The sequence below is a fragment of the Paroedura picta genome, chromosome 4, assembly GCF_049243985.1.
Source record: "Paroedura picta isolate Pp20150507F chromosome 4, Ppicta_v3.0, whole genome shotgun sequence".
Classification (NCBI taxonomy): domain Eukaryota; kingdom Metazoa; phylum Chordata; class Lepidosauria; order Squamata; family Gekkonidae; genus Paroedura; species Paroedura picta.
The window spans coordinates 122,791,239-122,809,808 of NC_135372.1; the positions used below are offsets into that span (position 1 = coordinate 122,791,239).

General features: G+C 44.3%; 1 protein-coding gene across 1 annotated transcript; it reads right to left on the minus strand.

Annotated features, from left to right (window-relative positions):
- Positions 1–1,336: 1,336 nt before the first annotated feature.
- Positions 1,337–14,294, minus strand: PIGT (phosphatidylinositol glycan anchor biosynthesis class T). Its single transcript, XM_077335467.1, has 12 exons — positions 14,060–14,294; positions 11,993–12,170; positions 11,145–11,272; positions 8,632–8,732; positions 8,127–8,213; positions 6,748–6,835; positions 6,556–6,653; positions 4,717–4,882; positions 3,950–4,150; positions 3,366–3,531; positions 3,155–3,238; positions 1,337–1,878 (listed from the first exon to the last, which is right to left on the minus strand). Exons 1-12 carry the CDS (start codon positions 14,241–14,243, stop codon positions 1,626–1,628), a joined length of 1,734 nt encoding a protein of 577 aa, XP_077191582.1. The 5' UTR covers positions 14,244–14,294; the 3' UTR covers positions 1,337–1,625.
- Between the last annotated feature and the right edge of the window lie 4,276 nt (positions 14,295–18,570).

Sequence of the window (18,570 nt, forward strand, 5' to 3'; positions counted from 1 at the left end):
ACACCTGGTGGTTAGAAAAAGGCACTGCCTACTACTGGAAGGGGACGAGAAAGAGGTCAATTGATACTGCCAGCAGCAGGAAGGTAAGAATGGGTAATTTCTTAATCCCTAAACTAGATGAAATCATATATAAAGCATTTAGTAGATCCCAAGCTTCCAGAATGGGTCTTGTTTCTTATTTCTAAAAATTACAGCTGCACTATTTTGCAAACACCTGTTTTAATTTAGCAATGGTATAAAGATGAGTTGTTTTTAGAACACATTTTTCACAACTCTAGGGACTAAAAGTGGTATACAATCAAAGTCCCTTCCACTTCCCACAACAGACACCCTGTGAGGTAGGTGGAGCTGAGAGAGCTGACAGAACTGCTCTGTGAGAACAGCTCTAACAGGACTGTGGCTAGCCCCAAGTCACCCAGCTGGTTGCATGTGGCAGTAGGATATAACAAGAAAAACACTAGAATAAAAAACCCATGGCACTCTAAAATCACCTTGCAACCATTCATCAGATAAGACAGGCAAGACCTTGACCAATGGACTTTCTAATGAACTCCACCCAAACACAGGAAAAACACTTCCCCGTTCCAGTCCATCCCCCTAGGAGACTCCCAGAGAAGACTGGAATGTGATGCCTCTCTGAGAAGTACATAGAATATCCAGCACCTGTTTATACACACTCCACAGTTTGGTACAGAGAGATTTCCATCTTGCTGTGTCCTACTTCTGAAGATGTCAGCCACACTTACTGGCAAAAGCTACCAGACCACGGCCACACAGCCCAGAAAATCCACAAAAACCAGTGAAGAAATCTCATTGCTTAAATAGGGACAAGTATTTATGTCCAATGAAGGTAAAGTTTCTGGAAGATTATCTCCAGGTATATGCTACTGTTTCTTTTGCAAAAAGTTCTAGCTTATCATCTATAGAGGGAAATACTTGAGATCTGTTGCTCACTCCTCCTCCACCATCCCGTGCCCTCTGCCCCCTCTGAATTTACTGAAATATTTCGTTCTACCATTCTGCCAGCATCCCACCCCACCAACAGATTCTTCTTATAAGGCTGACTATCTAGTTTGCCCAACGCAGAGCAGATGGTTCTGTCTATGAGCAGGGCTGATAGTTACCCAGCAACATGAACCCAGCCATCTCCTCCCCTCAGCCCAGCAAAATGGCTACATGGGCTCAACTGAGATGCAGTTCCTGTGCCAGGACTTTATCCCACTTGGCTGCTTAAAAGGTATGAGCGATGTATTTGACAGTGGTTGCCCAGGAAATAAGAACAGCTTAGCCGATGAAATGGAATGTCTGTAGAGCAGCAAAGCCAAAGGGACAAAAGTTCATGCACAGGTCAAGTTTATTTCCAGAATCTTTCCACAGAACATAAGTTATCCCACTCTCCAAGGAAAGAAAAAATAAAAAAAGCAAAACTAGCCCGGTTTCTTTCCTGACTGCTTTGCATTTGTAGTCCCAAGAACAATGTGCATGAGATCCAAAGCTTTCCACCTATAAGGAAAATGACACAGTCCGTTGGCTGTTCAGGAATGAGAAAGCTATGCGGATGGAGAGGACCCTGCCTGTCCTACAGCCTCAAGTCCTGATTGTATAGTTCTTAAAAAGTGGCCGCCTTAAAGAAGAGGGACACCTCTCAATTTACGGATTACATTTGCCAGCCGCTTGGCCAGTCCTCCCCTACTGGGTTCTTCCACGTGGAACGTTCTGGTGAGGAGATTATAAAAGGAACCATAGCACACGGCCACCACGGTACAGGTCAGGCAGATGACGTTATACGGCATGCTGAAGTCCGGGGTCGGCAGGTTCACCAGCAGTGGTTCTGTGTAAAGGCGAACAAAGTAGCTGGAGCCATCAAAAGAAGGAAACCTGGAGAGGGACGAGAGGGAAAAGGAGGATGACTCATTTCAGACATTCCCCCCACATGAACCACTTCAGATCAGGAGGCGGGAGTGGGACTGAAGGTAAGACTCATATTAAAAGCACAAACTTCATTTCCCGCTAGGAAAACGTTGATGTTGCAGGCACTTTTAAAGAAGCAACAATCCCCTCCCCACCAAAGCCACACACATGCAGAAGTGGTAGAACATTATGACAGAAGTACAGCCTGTCAGCAATGGAACCAGTCCTATGTTATCTGCAACGTCTAGAATCTGACCCGCAATCTGGATTCCCAAGAGTCAGCTTTCATTTTCTCCTGCAGGTAACCATGGAAGGGAGTCTGAAAATGTGCAGCCCTTGTCTAAAATTATTATTATTATTATTATTATTATTATTATTATTATTATTAGAAGAGTTGGTTCTTATATGCCGCTTTTCCCTACCTTAAGGAGGCTCAAAGCGGCTTACAGTCACCTCCCCATTCCTCTCCCCACAACAGACACCCTGTGGGGTAGGTGAGGCTGAGAGAGCCCTGATATCAATGCCCGGTCAGAACAGTTTTATCAGTGCCGTGGCGAGCCCAAGGTCACCCAGCTTATTATTATTATTAAATCTGTTACTCACCTCTCCCTGGAGGCTCGAGGTGAGTTACAGTAATAAAAACCCCAATAAAAGCCCCATACATTAAAATCACAACAACAAAACATAATGGGTACAATAAACCAAGATACGGCAGAACATATCTAGACACAAATATTAGGAAATGCAGCCCTACCATCACCTCGCCTGCAAAGTAGCATGACAGAACTGAAGCACTTTTGGTTAAAAGTGGCCAAGGCTATATTTTAAGAAAAATCTCCAATTTCTATCATGATTCAATACTATGAAATAATATAGGCTGGGCCTGATGCGAGAGAGCTGAACCGATGCTTGCTGACCAACATACTTCTATAGATCCCATGAAGCAAATGTTTCATGGTGAGGCCCAGGAGGATAGGCTGATGGAGAGTGAGGATGAAGGGAAGATCTATCTGATGCCACTAAAAGAGAACACGGGAGGGGGGGGCAGAGCTATGTATGGACTGCCTTCTCCATCTACATGCCAGCAATTCTTACCCATAGGAAGCCATTTCATGAAAAGTGATGCAAAGAATCTCCTTGCTCCAGGGATAGTAGAAAACATCTGCTTACTAACTCCATGCAAGTCATGTCCTCTCTCCCCCCTCCTTCTCTCCTTAGGGACCAGATCTCCCGATGCACTCACAGTGAAGCAAAGAGGGGACTCCTCTCTTCCTCCTTCTCCTCCACGGTAATAATGCTGGGCACCAGGGCACTCAGGACAGATGGACTGCAGGCAGGAAATAAGCAAAGTGGAGAAGTTACTTCAGCCCTGTTCGAACACTAGGTGGAAGAGCACTGACGCCCAGGCAGACAAACACCGAGGCTGACTCATCCAAGACTTGGTGCAGCCTCACCTCACGTAAAAGCCGTGGTTGGGGTCAGGAGTGTACTCGGTCCACTTCAGCAAGGCCCTCTCAAACTGGATGTTGATCTTGGTGACGGAATTTGCTGGCAGCTGAATCAGCATCTCGAGGAGATGAGGGCGCCGGCGGTCCTGAGCGGGCTGATAGTGGATGTAGCCTAGCGGCAAAAATAGACGTGATCACCATTCAATCCTTTGCCACCCTCCTTTCTTGATGGCTGCATAAAAAGTCTTTCTTGGGACTCGATCATTCATTCACACTCTCTCTCTCACACACACACACACATGCAGCCACCTCTGCAGCAGCTCTGGAGAAGAGAAAATATATGGCCCACAATGCATTTGTGCCTCTGTGGCCCCTGTTCAAGACACTGTCACTCTTTGAGACTCTAGTGAAAGGAGACTAAGGATAGACAATGCCAATGGCTAGCAGAGGTATTCAAGCTGCATGTGAAACTGTGACTGAATCAAACGAGGTGTCCCCCACCCACAGACTGAGTAAACGTGCACAAAACAGACATTTTAAGGTGATTTATTGATATCTGTCATTTTGGGTTGCAAGGGGCTCATCCTTACTTGGTTTGTTCTCCTTTCCTTTTGTGATAATGGTCAGCGTATGAATGTAGAGTCGCAGGTACCAGGGCACCGTCTCCAGCAATAGCACAGGGAAAGCCCGGTAGGGGTGTGTGTTAGAGACAACAGTGCTGATCTCTCCAGTCTGAAGGCCATAGCCGCTCACATAGCGTTGAGCGTGCAGCACAGGTGCTGCCACATCCACTGGAGGAAGGAAACACAGGAGTTAGGAAACAGGCTTCACCTGCAGGACTAGATGCAAAAACCTTGCTTCCCATCTGTTATAACATTTGACATAGAACTACTGGGTGGGAGTCAAGAAGACCTCTCTATCAGAGTGCAGGACAAAGCTCCAGATCTTATGCTAACAGGAAAGTAAAGTCCTTCCACTTTCCCAGCTGTACAAGATTCTCCCTTTCTGAATTCTGAGTTGACAATAACTATTCAGAGCACCATTTGCTCATATGGACGTACCAGCTAGCTCCTTCCTCCCAAGAAGGCAGCAGTAGCAAGTCTGAATCCCTGAACTGTTGCCTGCTTAATTCCATTTCTCCTGGGATCCTTGGTCTTTTAATGGTAATCAAGCCAGATTTAACCCACTGAATGAACCACCACAGGGGTCATATGAACTCTGAATGGGAAAGATGCTTTCAGAGATTGCTCCCGCAGAAAAAGAAAGAAAGCAGTTAAGTTCTATGCCAGTAGGATCCATTGGCAGGGGACCAAAGAGGATGTCCATATTAAAGGGAGGAAAACCACGGACTACTCACAGCCATCTTGCGGCCGCTTCCATTTCAGCAGTACGTTGAGGCTGCGAGATGCATTGAAGAGTCCTGGGTCCAGGAGGTCGTAGACTGCAAAGGTTCTTCGGTTTCCTAGGACAGATGCTTCATGTATAGACTGGGGAGCTGGGGAAACCTCCAGTAACTCATTCTCCTGAAAATGCAGAGGCATCTTACTCATCAGCCACCAGAAAAACAGTCAGCCTTCCTGAGCAATTCATGCTAGATCCATGAATACCTAGTCTTAGCAGTTTGTACTGTTAACAGAAGAAGAGCTGGTTTTTCTACCTCGCTTTTCACTACCCAAAGAAGTCACAAAGTGGCTTACAAACACCTTTCCTTTTGTCTCCCAGCAATAGATACCCTGTGAGCATGGGCTGACAGAGCTCAGAGAGAACTATGACTGACCCTAGGTAACTCAACAGGATTCATGTAAAGGACTGGAGAATCAAACCAGGTTCTCCAGATTTTTTCATTCATTCATTCATTCATTCATTCATTCATTCATTCATTCATTCATTCATTCATTCATTCGATTTTAATACTGCCCTTCTATATGGCTCAGGGTGTTCTACATAGAACATCAAGGAGGGATACATGGAATGAACTAACATATAACATAGTCAACATATCCTTATCTATTGTCGTTCCTCTATATATTTCTGAAACAGCCTAGGGGGTGGGATGTGTCTGGCTGTCCAAGTTGGAATAGGACCAATCAGGGTGCAGCCAGCTTTGTCCTGATTGGCCCTGCCCCTGCCGCTCCCGCCCTCCGTCCCTGGACTCTAGCCTCTTTGCTCTCAGACGCCTCAGTGCCTGGAGCCAGCAACAGGTAAGGGGAGAGGTCCTGGGTAAAGAATTGTGCTGCAGGGCCTCCTAACAAGAGCCACTTGGCCTGCTGACTGCTTGTTAAGGACTACTAAGGAGCTGACTAGCTGATTGCTAAGGAGCTCTGTCCTGAGCCTGCTGATAAGCTGCCCAGCTCCCACCCGCCCCACTTGATCTGGCTGTGAGCTGCTGCCCAAGGCCACCTTAAGCCGCCTGGCCAGAGGCCAGGGGAGGGCACCCTTTCAAGGCTCATTCTTAGGAACGGGCTTTGAAGCTAGTAACATATAAGATGGCTCAAGGAACGCAATAAATTAATTAAAAGAAACAGATGATCAGCATCAACTTATGGTGATTTTGTACAGTTTTTAACACAAAAGACAGGTGGTTTGCCATTGTCTGACTCTGTCTACACATCCTGGACTTCCTTGGTAATCTCCCACCCACTTACTAACCAGGGCTGACCCTGCTTAGCCTCTGAGATCCAATGAGATTGGGCTAACCTGAGTGATCCAATTCAGGTCGCCAATAATATACATTTAGCTAAGTTATTTCTGTACAAGGGGAGGGGGGATTGGGGTTTAACCCCCACTGAATGATTAAATAAAAGAAATAATAAAGAAGTTTCATGAAGGTTCTGAAATGTATTGTAACCCACCACCCCTTTTAAAAATCCTGTACGTGGGCTGCTTCTGTACTTTGCATTGCAGATCCTCCCTCCACACAGAGCTGAGCTCAAAGCCATTTCAAGATATGGATATACCATGGACTAGATCGGGGTAGTCAACCTGTGGTCCTCCAGAAGTTCATGTACTACAATTCCCATGAGGCCCTGCCAGCAAATGCTGGCAGGGGCTCATGGGAATTGTAGTTCATGAACATCTGGAGGGCCACAGATTGACTACCCCTGGACTAGATAATCCACAGAATTTGTGTCTGGCCATTTACTAGGAGCATGCTACGCTGCCACTATCTGAAAAGCGTTGAATGGAAAAAGTTTACCTGGCCTTTGCTTGAAATGTCAACATAGATCTTGCTTTGAGATGCCAGGGGACATGCTTCAGTAAGAGTGCGAGAGAAAATCTTGAGAAGGTTCCAGTCTGGGGTGGAAGATTGACACAAGAGATCAGCAACACAATAAAGAGAAGTAATCACACGAGCAACAGAATTCTGGGCAGGGCAGGTCCGAGTTACCTTTCTTCCCTTGGACGGTAGCAAAGCTGTCGAAAACAACTGTGAGGGTCTGTCTGAGTTCCCATGAAGCACTCAAGCAAGTGGCATCCTGAGGAAGAAGGCCAGAAGGAAAAGAAAAACCTATAATTTAAGAATTATTATAGAAACATGATGAGCTGCCCTGTTGAATCAGACCATGTTTCACTCAGTCGGCAACCCAGTTGACTTGGGGGGGCCAACAAACAAGAATTACAATCAAGACTTTCCTAGCATTGGTATTCAGAGGTTTGCTGCCTCTGAATATGGAGGTTCCCCTTAATCTCCATGGCTAATGCCCACAGATGGACCTCTCCTCCATGAATAAGTCCAATCCCCTTTTAAAGCCATTGGTGCTTGTGACCATGGCAATGATTGCCACAACTGGATTTTGGATGAGAAAATTATCAGAACATCAACTTAACAAATACAAACCAGATTATCATCTAAACTGCAGTGTTCTAATATTTAATTAATGGAACCCATGGTTAAACCTCCACAGATACTCATCCAAATGGGATTCCCAATTCAGTAATGGAAGCTATTTTTCTTAAGCATTCAGAAACAATGGATAGATTTCAACTATTTGGCCATTACAATTTTTGTAACCAAAATCATGTTCCCAGTAAAGGGTCTAATCTAAAAAAAAACAAAAAGAAAAAAGAAAAAGAAGGTTTCTCTGTTACCCCAAAGATCCATTAATTAACATATTCTAGGATGGAAAGAAAGCAGAATCAGGATTATCTCACTTTAAGTCAATAGGAACAAGTTGAAGGACACAGACACAGAGTTGGATCCAACCAGCTTGTTTGCTCTACCTTGCCCCATTCCCCTCTTTAGTGCAGCTCCCGTCCTGTGTGGCTTTTTGTCTAGGCATGTTTTATGAACCCCACTGTAGCCTTTTGGATGCTTAAAGGTGAAACTTACAAGTCTTACAGCTCTCCCTTGCCTTGTATTGCAGTCCTCAAAATTACTAGTAACAGCTAAAGCACTTTGAAGCATTTCATTCTTTTAGCCAGCACCATGGACAGCACACCGTCTGGTGGCCAGCTGAAGAAAAACATTTATATTCACAGCAGCTATTCAGATGTAGCCCTGACCTGGATAGCCCAGGCTAGCTGATCTCCCTGATCTTGGAAACTAATCAGGGCTAGTATTTGGATGGGAGACCACCAAGAAATAGCAGGAATGTGACACAGAGGCATACAGTGGCCAAGCACCTCTGCACATCTCTTCCCTTGAAAACCTAGCTGTGACTTGATGGCACTTTCCACTACTGTTCAGATGCATACTTAGGAGTGATGCATATTTCCAAATCACACTTACGCTGATCTGTGAAGACACAACATCAAAGTCAGACTCACCCTGCAGATCGGGCAGATGTGCACCGCTTGGGAATGGTAGCTGCTGTGGAAGAGGCGCTCGGCCTTCAGCAGCACAGCCAGGCCAGCCTGGGGTGGGGGGAAAGAAAAAAGTAAACATGGATGAAGATCTACTTCAAAGAATCCCCCCAACCATGAATGCTTTGAGAAAGATGAGGAAAGAATTCTAAGTTGCCCCCTCTCCCTTGTACTAACCTGCACTAACTGGGGAGAATCACAGCATCCACAACACTAGTATCAAATGTTCCAAAATAACAGACCACATGAAATTTCCACTTATTGAACCAACTATCAAGGCTGGTATTGCCCACTCTGACTGGCAGCCACTCTCCAAGGTCTCAGGCAGAGGTCTTTCACATGACCTACTACCCAATTCTTACAGGACAAAGGAATCCAGGGTGACAACATGTGGTGGTGAAGACACAAGGAGCATAACATGCAATGTTCCAATCCCCACTTGCTCTAGTGTCACAAGCTCCAAGTTTACCTTTGAACTGCAGGGCAACAGCTTCTTCCAGGGGGTGAGATTCTCAGTGCAGACAACTTCACGAGGCAGGACAGCATATCGTAGGAAGCGATGATCTGTAACTGAATGAGGAAGTGGAGCCATCAGCCAAACAGACATGTGCGTGGAAGCACTATGTGCATCATGCTAAAGACTTCTTGAATGGAAGTGGAATCTGCCAAGCTTGCAGAAAAGTCATGGGCAGCTTCCTTTATTCATAAAAGGAAGGGAGTGGTGTCAGATCCCCAAATCTAGGCCAGTGTTGCTCAGTAGTGGATTACACCAAAGGTCCTAGACTGATAGCCTTGCCCGCAGGGTCCAACCAAATACACTAGAAGGCCCCAAAGCCCTTGACAGACATCTGCCTTTTAAAAAACAAAAAATCCCTAAAAGCCTGTTGCTTAACCAAGGCAAACTTAACCTAGTAGAAGAGAATTAATTAATTAATTAATTAATTTTTTATTTATACTACCCTTCCCTACGGCTCTGGGTGGTTTACAGAAAACATTTCAGAACATTTACATGGAACAGTATCAGTATCAATATAACAATATAACATGAGGCACTGAGGGGCAGGGAGTTGTGAAGAGTCTTGGCAAAGAGTTTCTTCTCCCAGCTATTAGAGGCTCCCTCAAAGATTCTCTAGATCTCAAGGCTTTAACCAATTGCTATTGGTCTCTTTAAAGTCATTCTCCTCAACCATAATGGCTCACAGGAATACCCTTCAAAAAGAGTGAGAAAAAGTTCTCTGGATGGCCTTAAAATAACTCTGCCCCACAAGACACTCTTGCACTTAGACTCCCCTCAGGGGATAATAAAAGGCCGACCTTTGTAAGGATTACTGAGATAATGTACGTGAAGTGCCTCCAGCACTCAGTAAAGGGCTAAATGACTGACAAGCAGTCTTCAGAATGACAGTGCAACAAAATGCGTTTGTTTAAATTTTTAAACAAGGCCAGCCCTGAGATATCTGAAGAAGTGAGCAGTGACTCACAAAAACTCATACTGTACCACAAATTTTGTTAGTCTTTAAGGTGCTACTGGACTCTTTTCTGACGTGAGGTGTCATGAAAGCATCAAGGTTGGACAGTTCAGACATTCCAGTGAACACATGTACAATCCATGTACAGTGAGTACACTTTATATTTCTCGATATGTCCGCTGAGTAATTCTCGTGCTATATCAAATACTTATTTATTACATTTGTGCACTGCCCTCCCCTAAGGCATGTGCAGCTGAATAGGTGATTGAAACCCCATGTACATCTGGGTACCAGTCCCCAGTTTCCTTTGTCAAAGTGAAAGCATGTGGTCATAGAGATGGAAGATACCACAAGGGTCATCTAGTCCAACCTCTGCACAATGCAGGAACTCACAACTACCTGCCCACCTGCCCACAGTGACTCTAATTTCATGCCCGTGATCTCTCCTACTAAAATCTCCAGAATCCAGTCTATTATAGAGAGATCTATACATGCAGACTATATGTTCCTTTTCAGTAACACGCAAAAAGAGTTTCAGGAGACCCAGGTACAAATCCCTGCTCTCTTGGGGCATCACTCACGTAACATTGGTCCAGTGCCACACCAGGGTACTGCTGAGCAGACAAGTCCTGGGAAATCCAGTTACCCATCAGGATACATGCAGTCTCCCTATGGGCCCCTCGGGGCTGTTTTCAGATGGGAGGAGTGCAAAAGTGGAAGGATAAAGTCCCTTCTCCACACACATCATGGTCCTAGTCTGAATCAGGGCCCCATGTGCTTAGGAAATTAATTCCTCAAAGCAGACATTCGGAGTCAAGCCAGGGAACCAAGAGAGAATACACCAAAAATCATAATGTACAGTCTAGCCCTTGGGTTATGCATAGCTCACTCTTCCTCATTTTATCCTCACTTATTCTGTCTCAGTCTAACCTACTTCACAGGGCAGCTGTGAGGATAAAATAGGGGAAGGGGGTCACTGTATGCTACCCTGAGCTCCCTGAAGGAAGGGGTGAATAAAATGGAATAGAGAAACCTTTAACAGCATGATAGACAAACATAGGTCTTAGGTGGCTAACCATACCATCCTAAGTCAAGTTACAGCTTTCCAAGCCCATGTAATTAGGCTGTAACTTTGGCTTAAGACTGCACTGCAATATACTTGAAGATTTACAAAGGGGTTGTTCACAAAACCCACAGTCAATAAGCACATAAACCATAACAGGGAAAGCAGCCTAAATAATCATTCCTTCCGTACAGCCAGCCCATATCATCTTTATCACACTCTCAAGAGGGAACTCTAAAAACTATCACCCCCAATTACAGCTCCTCAAATGCCACCCCTCCCATCATGTGTAGCACCACCTGTAAGGCATGTTTTCCCATCACCCTCCCAGTCTCCTTGCTAGAAAAGAATCATGCAATGAATGAACTCAAACAGCAATTAAATTATTTGTTTTTCATGTGAAGCAAGCCCCTCCATGCCAGCACAGCATGCAAGTGTCCACCCACTCACCATTAGCCAATCCCAGAGGTTTGAAGGATGCTGTTGGAATGACTGTGTTAGTGGAATCAATGAAGTTCAGAGAGGCACAGAATATCCCTGAGAGGATGTTACTGAGATCTTTCCAAGCCTTGTCAACACTGGATGAAAGGGAAATAAATAGAATGACTGAATACCTGCATCTGTGGAAGATGCACCCAAAACTGATTATTATTTTTAACAAATACTGTTTTCAAACCACACTGTCAGATTTCAAATAGGGTTGACACAACCATAACAAATTTTAAAAATATTTAAAAGTTAGTGTGTAGTTCGCATCAAATAGTGTTTGTCACTGAACATTCCTTTGAAATACCATTTTGATGGTGGAAATTCTATAATATACACAAACGCTTGAAAATAAGTATCGGAAAGTATGTCCTTCATTTCAGCATCTATATTTTAGACACTAAGCAGGAAATGGTACTTATATAATTTTAAAAATATATATAAAAAAGAAATGGCTCCCACCCATTTGGGAATCCCTTCCAGGGCTATCAAGAAACCCCAGGGTTTCACAAAAGCCTGAATTATTAGAATGGCAGCTTTAAGATGAAAAAAGCCACTCCTTTAAACAAAAGCAGTATCTACGCTGCTTTCATGACATGGGTTTATGAACGCCACCTTGTCTGCGCAAATTAGCTGGATAGTTTTCAAGCCTTTTAATGAAGACAGAAGTCTTCATGAACCTTATTTTACTTAAAATAAAATTAAGGAATTAGTTACAATTAGCCATAGTGCATAAAATATAAGAAGCCTCATATGCTTCCTTTTAAATTTTTTGTGATCACCAACTACAAAGCATAATCTTTGACACTTACTCAGCGACAGACTCCTGAAACCAGACCCAGAGTTCAGCTCCCGCAGGAGCTTGGAGGTACGGCTGCCCCCAACTCCGTGTTCGCCAGAAGCCCTGAGTGAGGGAGAGATGCAACTCACGCACTGAATACTTAGAGATGAGCTGTCCCAGAGCTTTAGGAAAGAGCCTGTAGTGAGAGACTGGAAGTGATGAGAAAATAGATGCATTAAGGCAAATCTAGAAAAGGCTCCCTTCCCTTTCAACCTCATACTGCAGCCCAATCCTAGGATTCAGCTAAAGTCAGCGCATTCCTAGTCATGCCCATATAAATCAGTTGTTTTTCTATCCTTCAGCCTACCTGGGCACCAGCCTCTTCTATGCTGTGCACAGGGTTCTTGGTGCTACTTTCACATTCTATTTGTTTACTCACTTCCTGCCCAAGTGAGCCTTGCTTGTGTTGCGGTTGTCTGCAGGTAGGTTATCCTTAAGACACAGCTTCATTCCCCATTCCAGGCCAGCTCTCTATCAAACTTTCCACTGCCAAGCTATTGGAAACCCAAGACAGTACAGCAAACATTCATGGAGTATATGCAAAAAGATCATGATGTGTCAAAAACCTGTTTTGGAAAGACACTTTGGTATCATGGACACTCTGCCATGGACACTTGCTGAGTTCCTTTGGGTCACTCAATTACACACAATCTAAGCCTAGCCTACCTCACAGGATTGTTGGGAGAGTAAAAAGGAGACTGTTGTAAGATGCTTTGAGTCCCCACTGTGGGAAAGGCAGTGTATAAAACAAGCCACAAGAGTTGCCCACATAGACAGCAAAGGTGCCTTGTGCACGTTTTGGTATTCTTGCAATCTGAGTGCAGGGTGGGGGTATCACTGCTCATCTGTAGTAAGTGATGCATTAAGATTAGTTGTACCTTTTAACATTCTAGACATATTTGTTTAGGAGTAAATCTCACTGTGTTCAACAGGACACAGGGCTGTATTGTGTTTTGAAGCACCGTTGTGCAAAGTTTCACAGATGGGGGCCTGATGCTGGCATATTGAATAGACATCCTTACCAGAACAGTTTCTGCCTCCACTCACTCAGAGTCCATGTTTGATACGCACCTAAACTCTTTTTGCTTGCCTAGTGTCAGTCCTTCATACTGTAAGGCAGAAATGTGTGCCGTTGTATGGAAACTTCCCTCACAGTACAATACAGTGTAAGTCTGCTTTCTTGCCTAGCTATCAACCCCAACATTTAAACTTGCTTGTTTTTCACGTGTAAACCCATACATGTAGTGAGAGGCTGAAAAACACTTTCAGTGGTGCATGTAAACATCCTCTAAGACAACAATCCTACACGCTTCTCTGGGACTATGGTCTACTAGAACTCAGCAGGATAGCTGTATCACTGCCCCATCTGAGACATGTCCCACTCTATTTAAAGGTCAACCATTGCAGGATTGTAGCATTTGTCTGTAGCAGTAGAAACAGCAAGCAGCCTAGCAATATCATGCAGAGCAATTCTAAGGACGTTTCTTCAGAACCCCACTGAACTCAATGCAGACTCTTCCTAAATAATAATTCCAAGCATATAAGTTAGGCTGTTATAGCAAAATTAAACAAGAACCTGCTAGCACTGCATACGAAATATATTCCAGCACCAGCTTTTGGCGACGGAACAAAGTTCGTGTCTACTGGGACCTTTAAACCCAAGTTTAATTCTGGGTTTAAGCTTTGGTGTGCATGCACGCTTCTTCAGAAGCAATGTGCATGCGCGTGAAAACTTATATCCAGGATTAAACCTTGTTGGTCTTGAAGGAGCCACTGGCCAAAAACTTTGTCCTGCTGCTTCAGCTCTCCGTGGGCCAGAATGCATTTTCACCATCACCCGTTTAATTTTGCTTGCAAGCAAGACACCCCAAGACTCCTTTTCGGTTCTGCCGCATAACATGCAACCTTGAAGCACCCCCGCCAGCCTGAGCCACACCACCACCACCCAGACTCCACCCACCAGGGCTCTCGCCCAATGGTCGCGCGGCCCCCTCACCCTCTGCCCAAGCCCCGCCCTCCCCGTGGCCACGCCCCTTACCGCCCTCCCGCTGCAAGTCTGAGTCCCAGCGCGTCCGGAACTGAAAGGTGGCGGCCAGGTCACCGGAAGGGAGGGGGCTCAGCAGCAGCTCCTCCCTCAGGGAATCGCGGAGGGGCTCGGCCGCGCTCCCCGCAAGCGCCGGCACCAAGAGCAAAAGCCCCAGCAAGGCTCCGGGCCGCTCCATTTCCCTCGCCCCTGACCGGGCTAAGCACCGCCCACGGTCGCTTTGGCTCTAGCCAATCGAAAACGCGGAAACATTCTAGTTCTGCCTGCCAACCAATAGCGAACTTTGTTCTGAGACGCAGGTGGTGCTCGCGCGCAGTGCCTGTCGGGAAAAGATGCTCCCCGCCCTGGATTTTCTGCGCCTCGTTTGCAATATGAGACGCGCAGAATGGGGGAGGGGAAGGCTAGGCGTGTAAATTGCAATGTGTTCTTGCTCTAATAGGGGTGTTATTTGAAGTAGCGCATAGGTAAGCCGCACGCTTTTGTCACTTAATTGCCAGTTATTGTTCGAATTTATGTTGTGGCTGACTCGTTCCATATTAAATGTTTTCTTTCATTAACGCCTGCTGGATTATGTTTTAAAAGGAAAAGTGGAGGCATTGAACGTGTCGTCCCCTGCCGTGTGAGATGAATGGGCGTGGAACTGAGTGGTTTTGTAATAGGCAGAAAAGGCTTAAAAAAATAAATAAGCCTCCTAGTACCAGAATGACTGAATGTTTTTACGATGCCATCCTAAGCATGTTTTGTTTACTCCCTCAGGTCACCCTGAACATCTAGGGCTGACGGTCCCCCTCTCCTGAGGTGGACTGTCAGTGGGTGTGGGGTACAGGACTGGGGGGAGGGGAATTAGATGGGTTATGCCACCTGGATATTTATTTTTATCAATGTTTTATTGGGGGGGGGGTTGTAAACCGCCTTGAGCTGGGTGGACCTAGGAGAGGTGGTCTATAATATGATAGAACTTAAACCACCTACTTAAACAATTTAAAGCAATGACAGAATACAGAATCTTTAATGAGTTAAAAATGGAGTACTTGAAGATTAATTTACCAGGTGGCAATCAACCTAATAAATATTATGGAGGCTCAGAGCTGCATAGGGGGAGGGGGGAAACGGATTGACGTTTTCTTTCCTGCACCCCATATAAGAGACTTGCTTGTCTTTCAGCAAGTCTTGGGTTCAATCCCCACCAACTCATGAATTATGGGTTCTCAAGTCCTGCATGCATGAGGCCTGATTCAGATTGTAACAGTGGCATATATGAAGGAGCTTTAATCTCATAGCTTTGTGCTATTTTTTCAACTCACATGCTTATGGGTTTTCTGAAGAGGCTAAATAGCACCCCCCATCCCAGACTGTTTCAAGTCAGGAAAATAGTTTGAAAGGAGAAGGCCTTTTCCCATGCATGCTGCAGTCATCCAAATTGGGCACAGCATACATCAGACCTATCACTCATGTGGGTAGGGCTATTGAGGACCGGAGAGTCCTGTGGAATTATATTATTATCCCTTCATCACACCCCACCAGTTCTTGTATACAACAGCAGAATACATATGAGTATAGTCTGTCACTCCTAGATAGATTTTCCCATTCTTATCAGGCTTAATACACAGAACCCATGCATGCGAAAAATAAATATACTTTGTAATCAGTTTTTATGGTGAAGAAAAAGGATCGCCATGACAAATCCATACAGAAGGGTGTGTAACAGAGGGAAGTGAAAGTAATATGGGATGACCTTTAAAGCATGAGTGGCCGAGAAAACTAGGGAATCAAAAACGGATACTGTGACATCTTGGAAGACAAGGGTCATTTTCTAAAGGGGCTCAACTTCAGTAAGTATTGTTTTAAAATGGCCTTCATCAGCTATACCATGAGCCAACTCACAAACCAAGTAGCTTAGACCTTTGTAGGGTACAAACTAATAAAAACTATGCTTGGCAAAAGCTACAGGGCTAGATTGCTTATCAAGTTCTGTACGAGCATTCAAACATCAAACTGAGTAAGGATAGAAAGAAAAAGTGATCCCCTAAATTCTGTACTTATTCTAGTACTGTTATGCATGGATAGGCTAGAAACCCTTGAAATGGAAGCATTTAAAAGTCCTTCATTGCCTTAGTTCTTATGGTTGGGGCTTCTATTGTTCCTTGGTACTATTAATCCTAACATGTTTCTGGTGTTTGAACACCCATGAAGCTGCATTATCAGATCACAGGCTTATTAAAGTCATTTACTCTGTGGCAGGGACTTTCCAGGGTCTCAATTGAACGATTTTAACATCACAGAATGCTTGATCATATTATCTGGAAATGCTGGCAACTGAACCTGGAACTTTCTGCATGCAAAGCAGATACTCTGCCACTGAGCTGCAGCCCTTCGTCTTGATGATGTTCTCATAATATGGATGATGAGTCTGAAGAATAATATTCTGTCTCTTTAATACAGGCTTTATGTGTAAAAATGGACAACTGAAGCCTTTCATGGCATCAAGGTAAATAGCATGAGCTGACAAATAATATCCTATTTAGCCTGTATTAAAGAGACAGAACATTTCTTTCTCTTGGCAGTCGGGAATTGTAATGATATTCTCATAGAGATGTCAACTGTACATTGCTGTTCAAAAAACAAGCCAGATTGTTTTGCTTTGAAATTCACAACTACTCCTCTGATGCACATCCTGACCTTGGTCAGCTTTTCTTGGCTTTGAGAGGAAGTTTTTACAGACCTTGGCAGCTGTTTAGATTCCCGTGGCGTTTAAGAGGCTTGAGCTGGACGTTCTTCTTTATCAGCACTTTTTAAATGTCTTGTTCTCGTGTGTCAGTGCCAATTTTGTGCCAGTGTGAAATTGCATCTCAGCAGGTCTGTCCAGGAAATGCATTTAGCCCAGCGGTCCCAGATTGCCTTGAGGGCAGATTGTGCTGCTCTTTCACCGGCTTATCAAATATTGTCAGACAACTCAATACATTTGTCATTATTGGTAATTTGTAATTATTTTTCCTAGTGAGTTGAACAAAGTCTTTATAATAGATCCATCTTGGGGAATGAACAGATGAGGGCAATGGAAATAAGTGGAGTCCACGAAAAGTGGTGATAGGGAAAACTAGGGATCAAAACTCATGTTGCTCCAACAGAACTAAAAATGCCATAGTTTAGTGAAATAATAGCTGTTAATACACTATTTCATGTTCAAAATGCAGTATGCAACTTTTGGATTACACAGACTACATCCTTAGGCCAAACAATTCAAAATAATTTTAAAAATATTTCTAGGAATGTGTGTGATGTTCAGCCCAACCTGTACTTTTAAAAGATTTTTCTTTCGCCTTAACTTGGAACAGAGAGAGATATTGTACACTCCAAATGGAAACATCTTAGTTTAATCAGTTCATTCATTTCTGTGGAGCTTGCTTCCAAGTAGCTGCTTATAGGTTTTCGGCATTGATTAGGAAAATATGGCATTGAAGTCAGAAAAAGGCTCCCTGTAGCAAGACAGTAATGAAAATATAAAAAACAGTTGCAAGATATATATGTCTCTTTCTTTATTTCTTTAGGGCCTCTAGATCTCTCAGAGAAAGGAGAAAAAAAATATTGGTGTTCTTATTTCAGCAAGAGCCTCTTGTGGCGCAGAGTGGTAAGTGGCAGAAATGCTGTCTGAAGCTGTCTGCCCATGAGGTTGGGAGTTCAATCCCAGCAGCCGGCTCAAGGTTGACTCAGCCTTCCATCCTTCCGAGGTCGGTAAAATGAGTAACCAGCTTGCTGGAGGTAAACGGTAATGACTGGGGAAGGCACTGGCAAGGCCACCCTGGATTGAGTCTGCCATGAAAACGCTGGAGGACGTCACCCCAAGGGTCAGACATGACCCGGTGCTTGCACAGGGGATACCTTTATCTTTACCTTTTATTTCAGCAAACCTGAAGATCAGATTTGAAAGCATACTGTGTAAAGGCAAGGGGCTTATTCTCTAGGGATTACATTCATCTCCCACTAGAGGGCAGGCATGACTCTTTTAAAATTCAGTCATTCACCTGGTACTAAGCCATGAACACTCAACGCGCCACTCTTTACTGACGCTATTGTACCTTGGTGGCATTGTTAGAAGACAAGAGTCATGGGAAATGACAATAACGCAGGGAAAAGATAACGGCTGCAGGAAAAAAAGAAGTCAATTGATTCTAAAAAGGAAGCCATGGCCAGCGGAAGAAAACTTGGCCCTCTGGCTGAATGGAGGAGGGGAGGGATCTGGAGTTTAGGAGGGTTTTTACTAAAGGATCGCCATCTATCTATTGTTGTAAGGGGTGTTTTTTGGGTTTTTTAATTGTATTTTTATTGATCTTATGCTGTTGTGAACCACCACAAGACCATTGGAAGAGCAGCGGTATAAAAGTTAAAAAATAAATAAAAATAAAAGATTGAGTAAGGCTGCTAATGACAGTACATTTTGTAGGTCATTAATACATGGGTCCCCATAAGTTGGAAGCTACCTGATGGCCCTTAACACTCACAATACA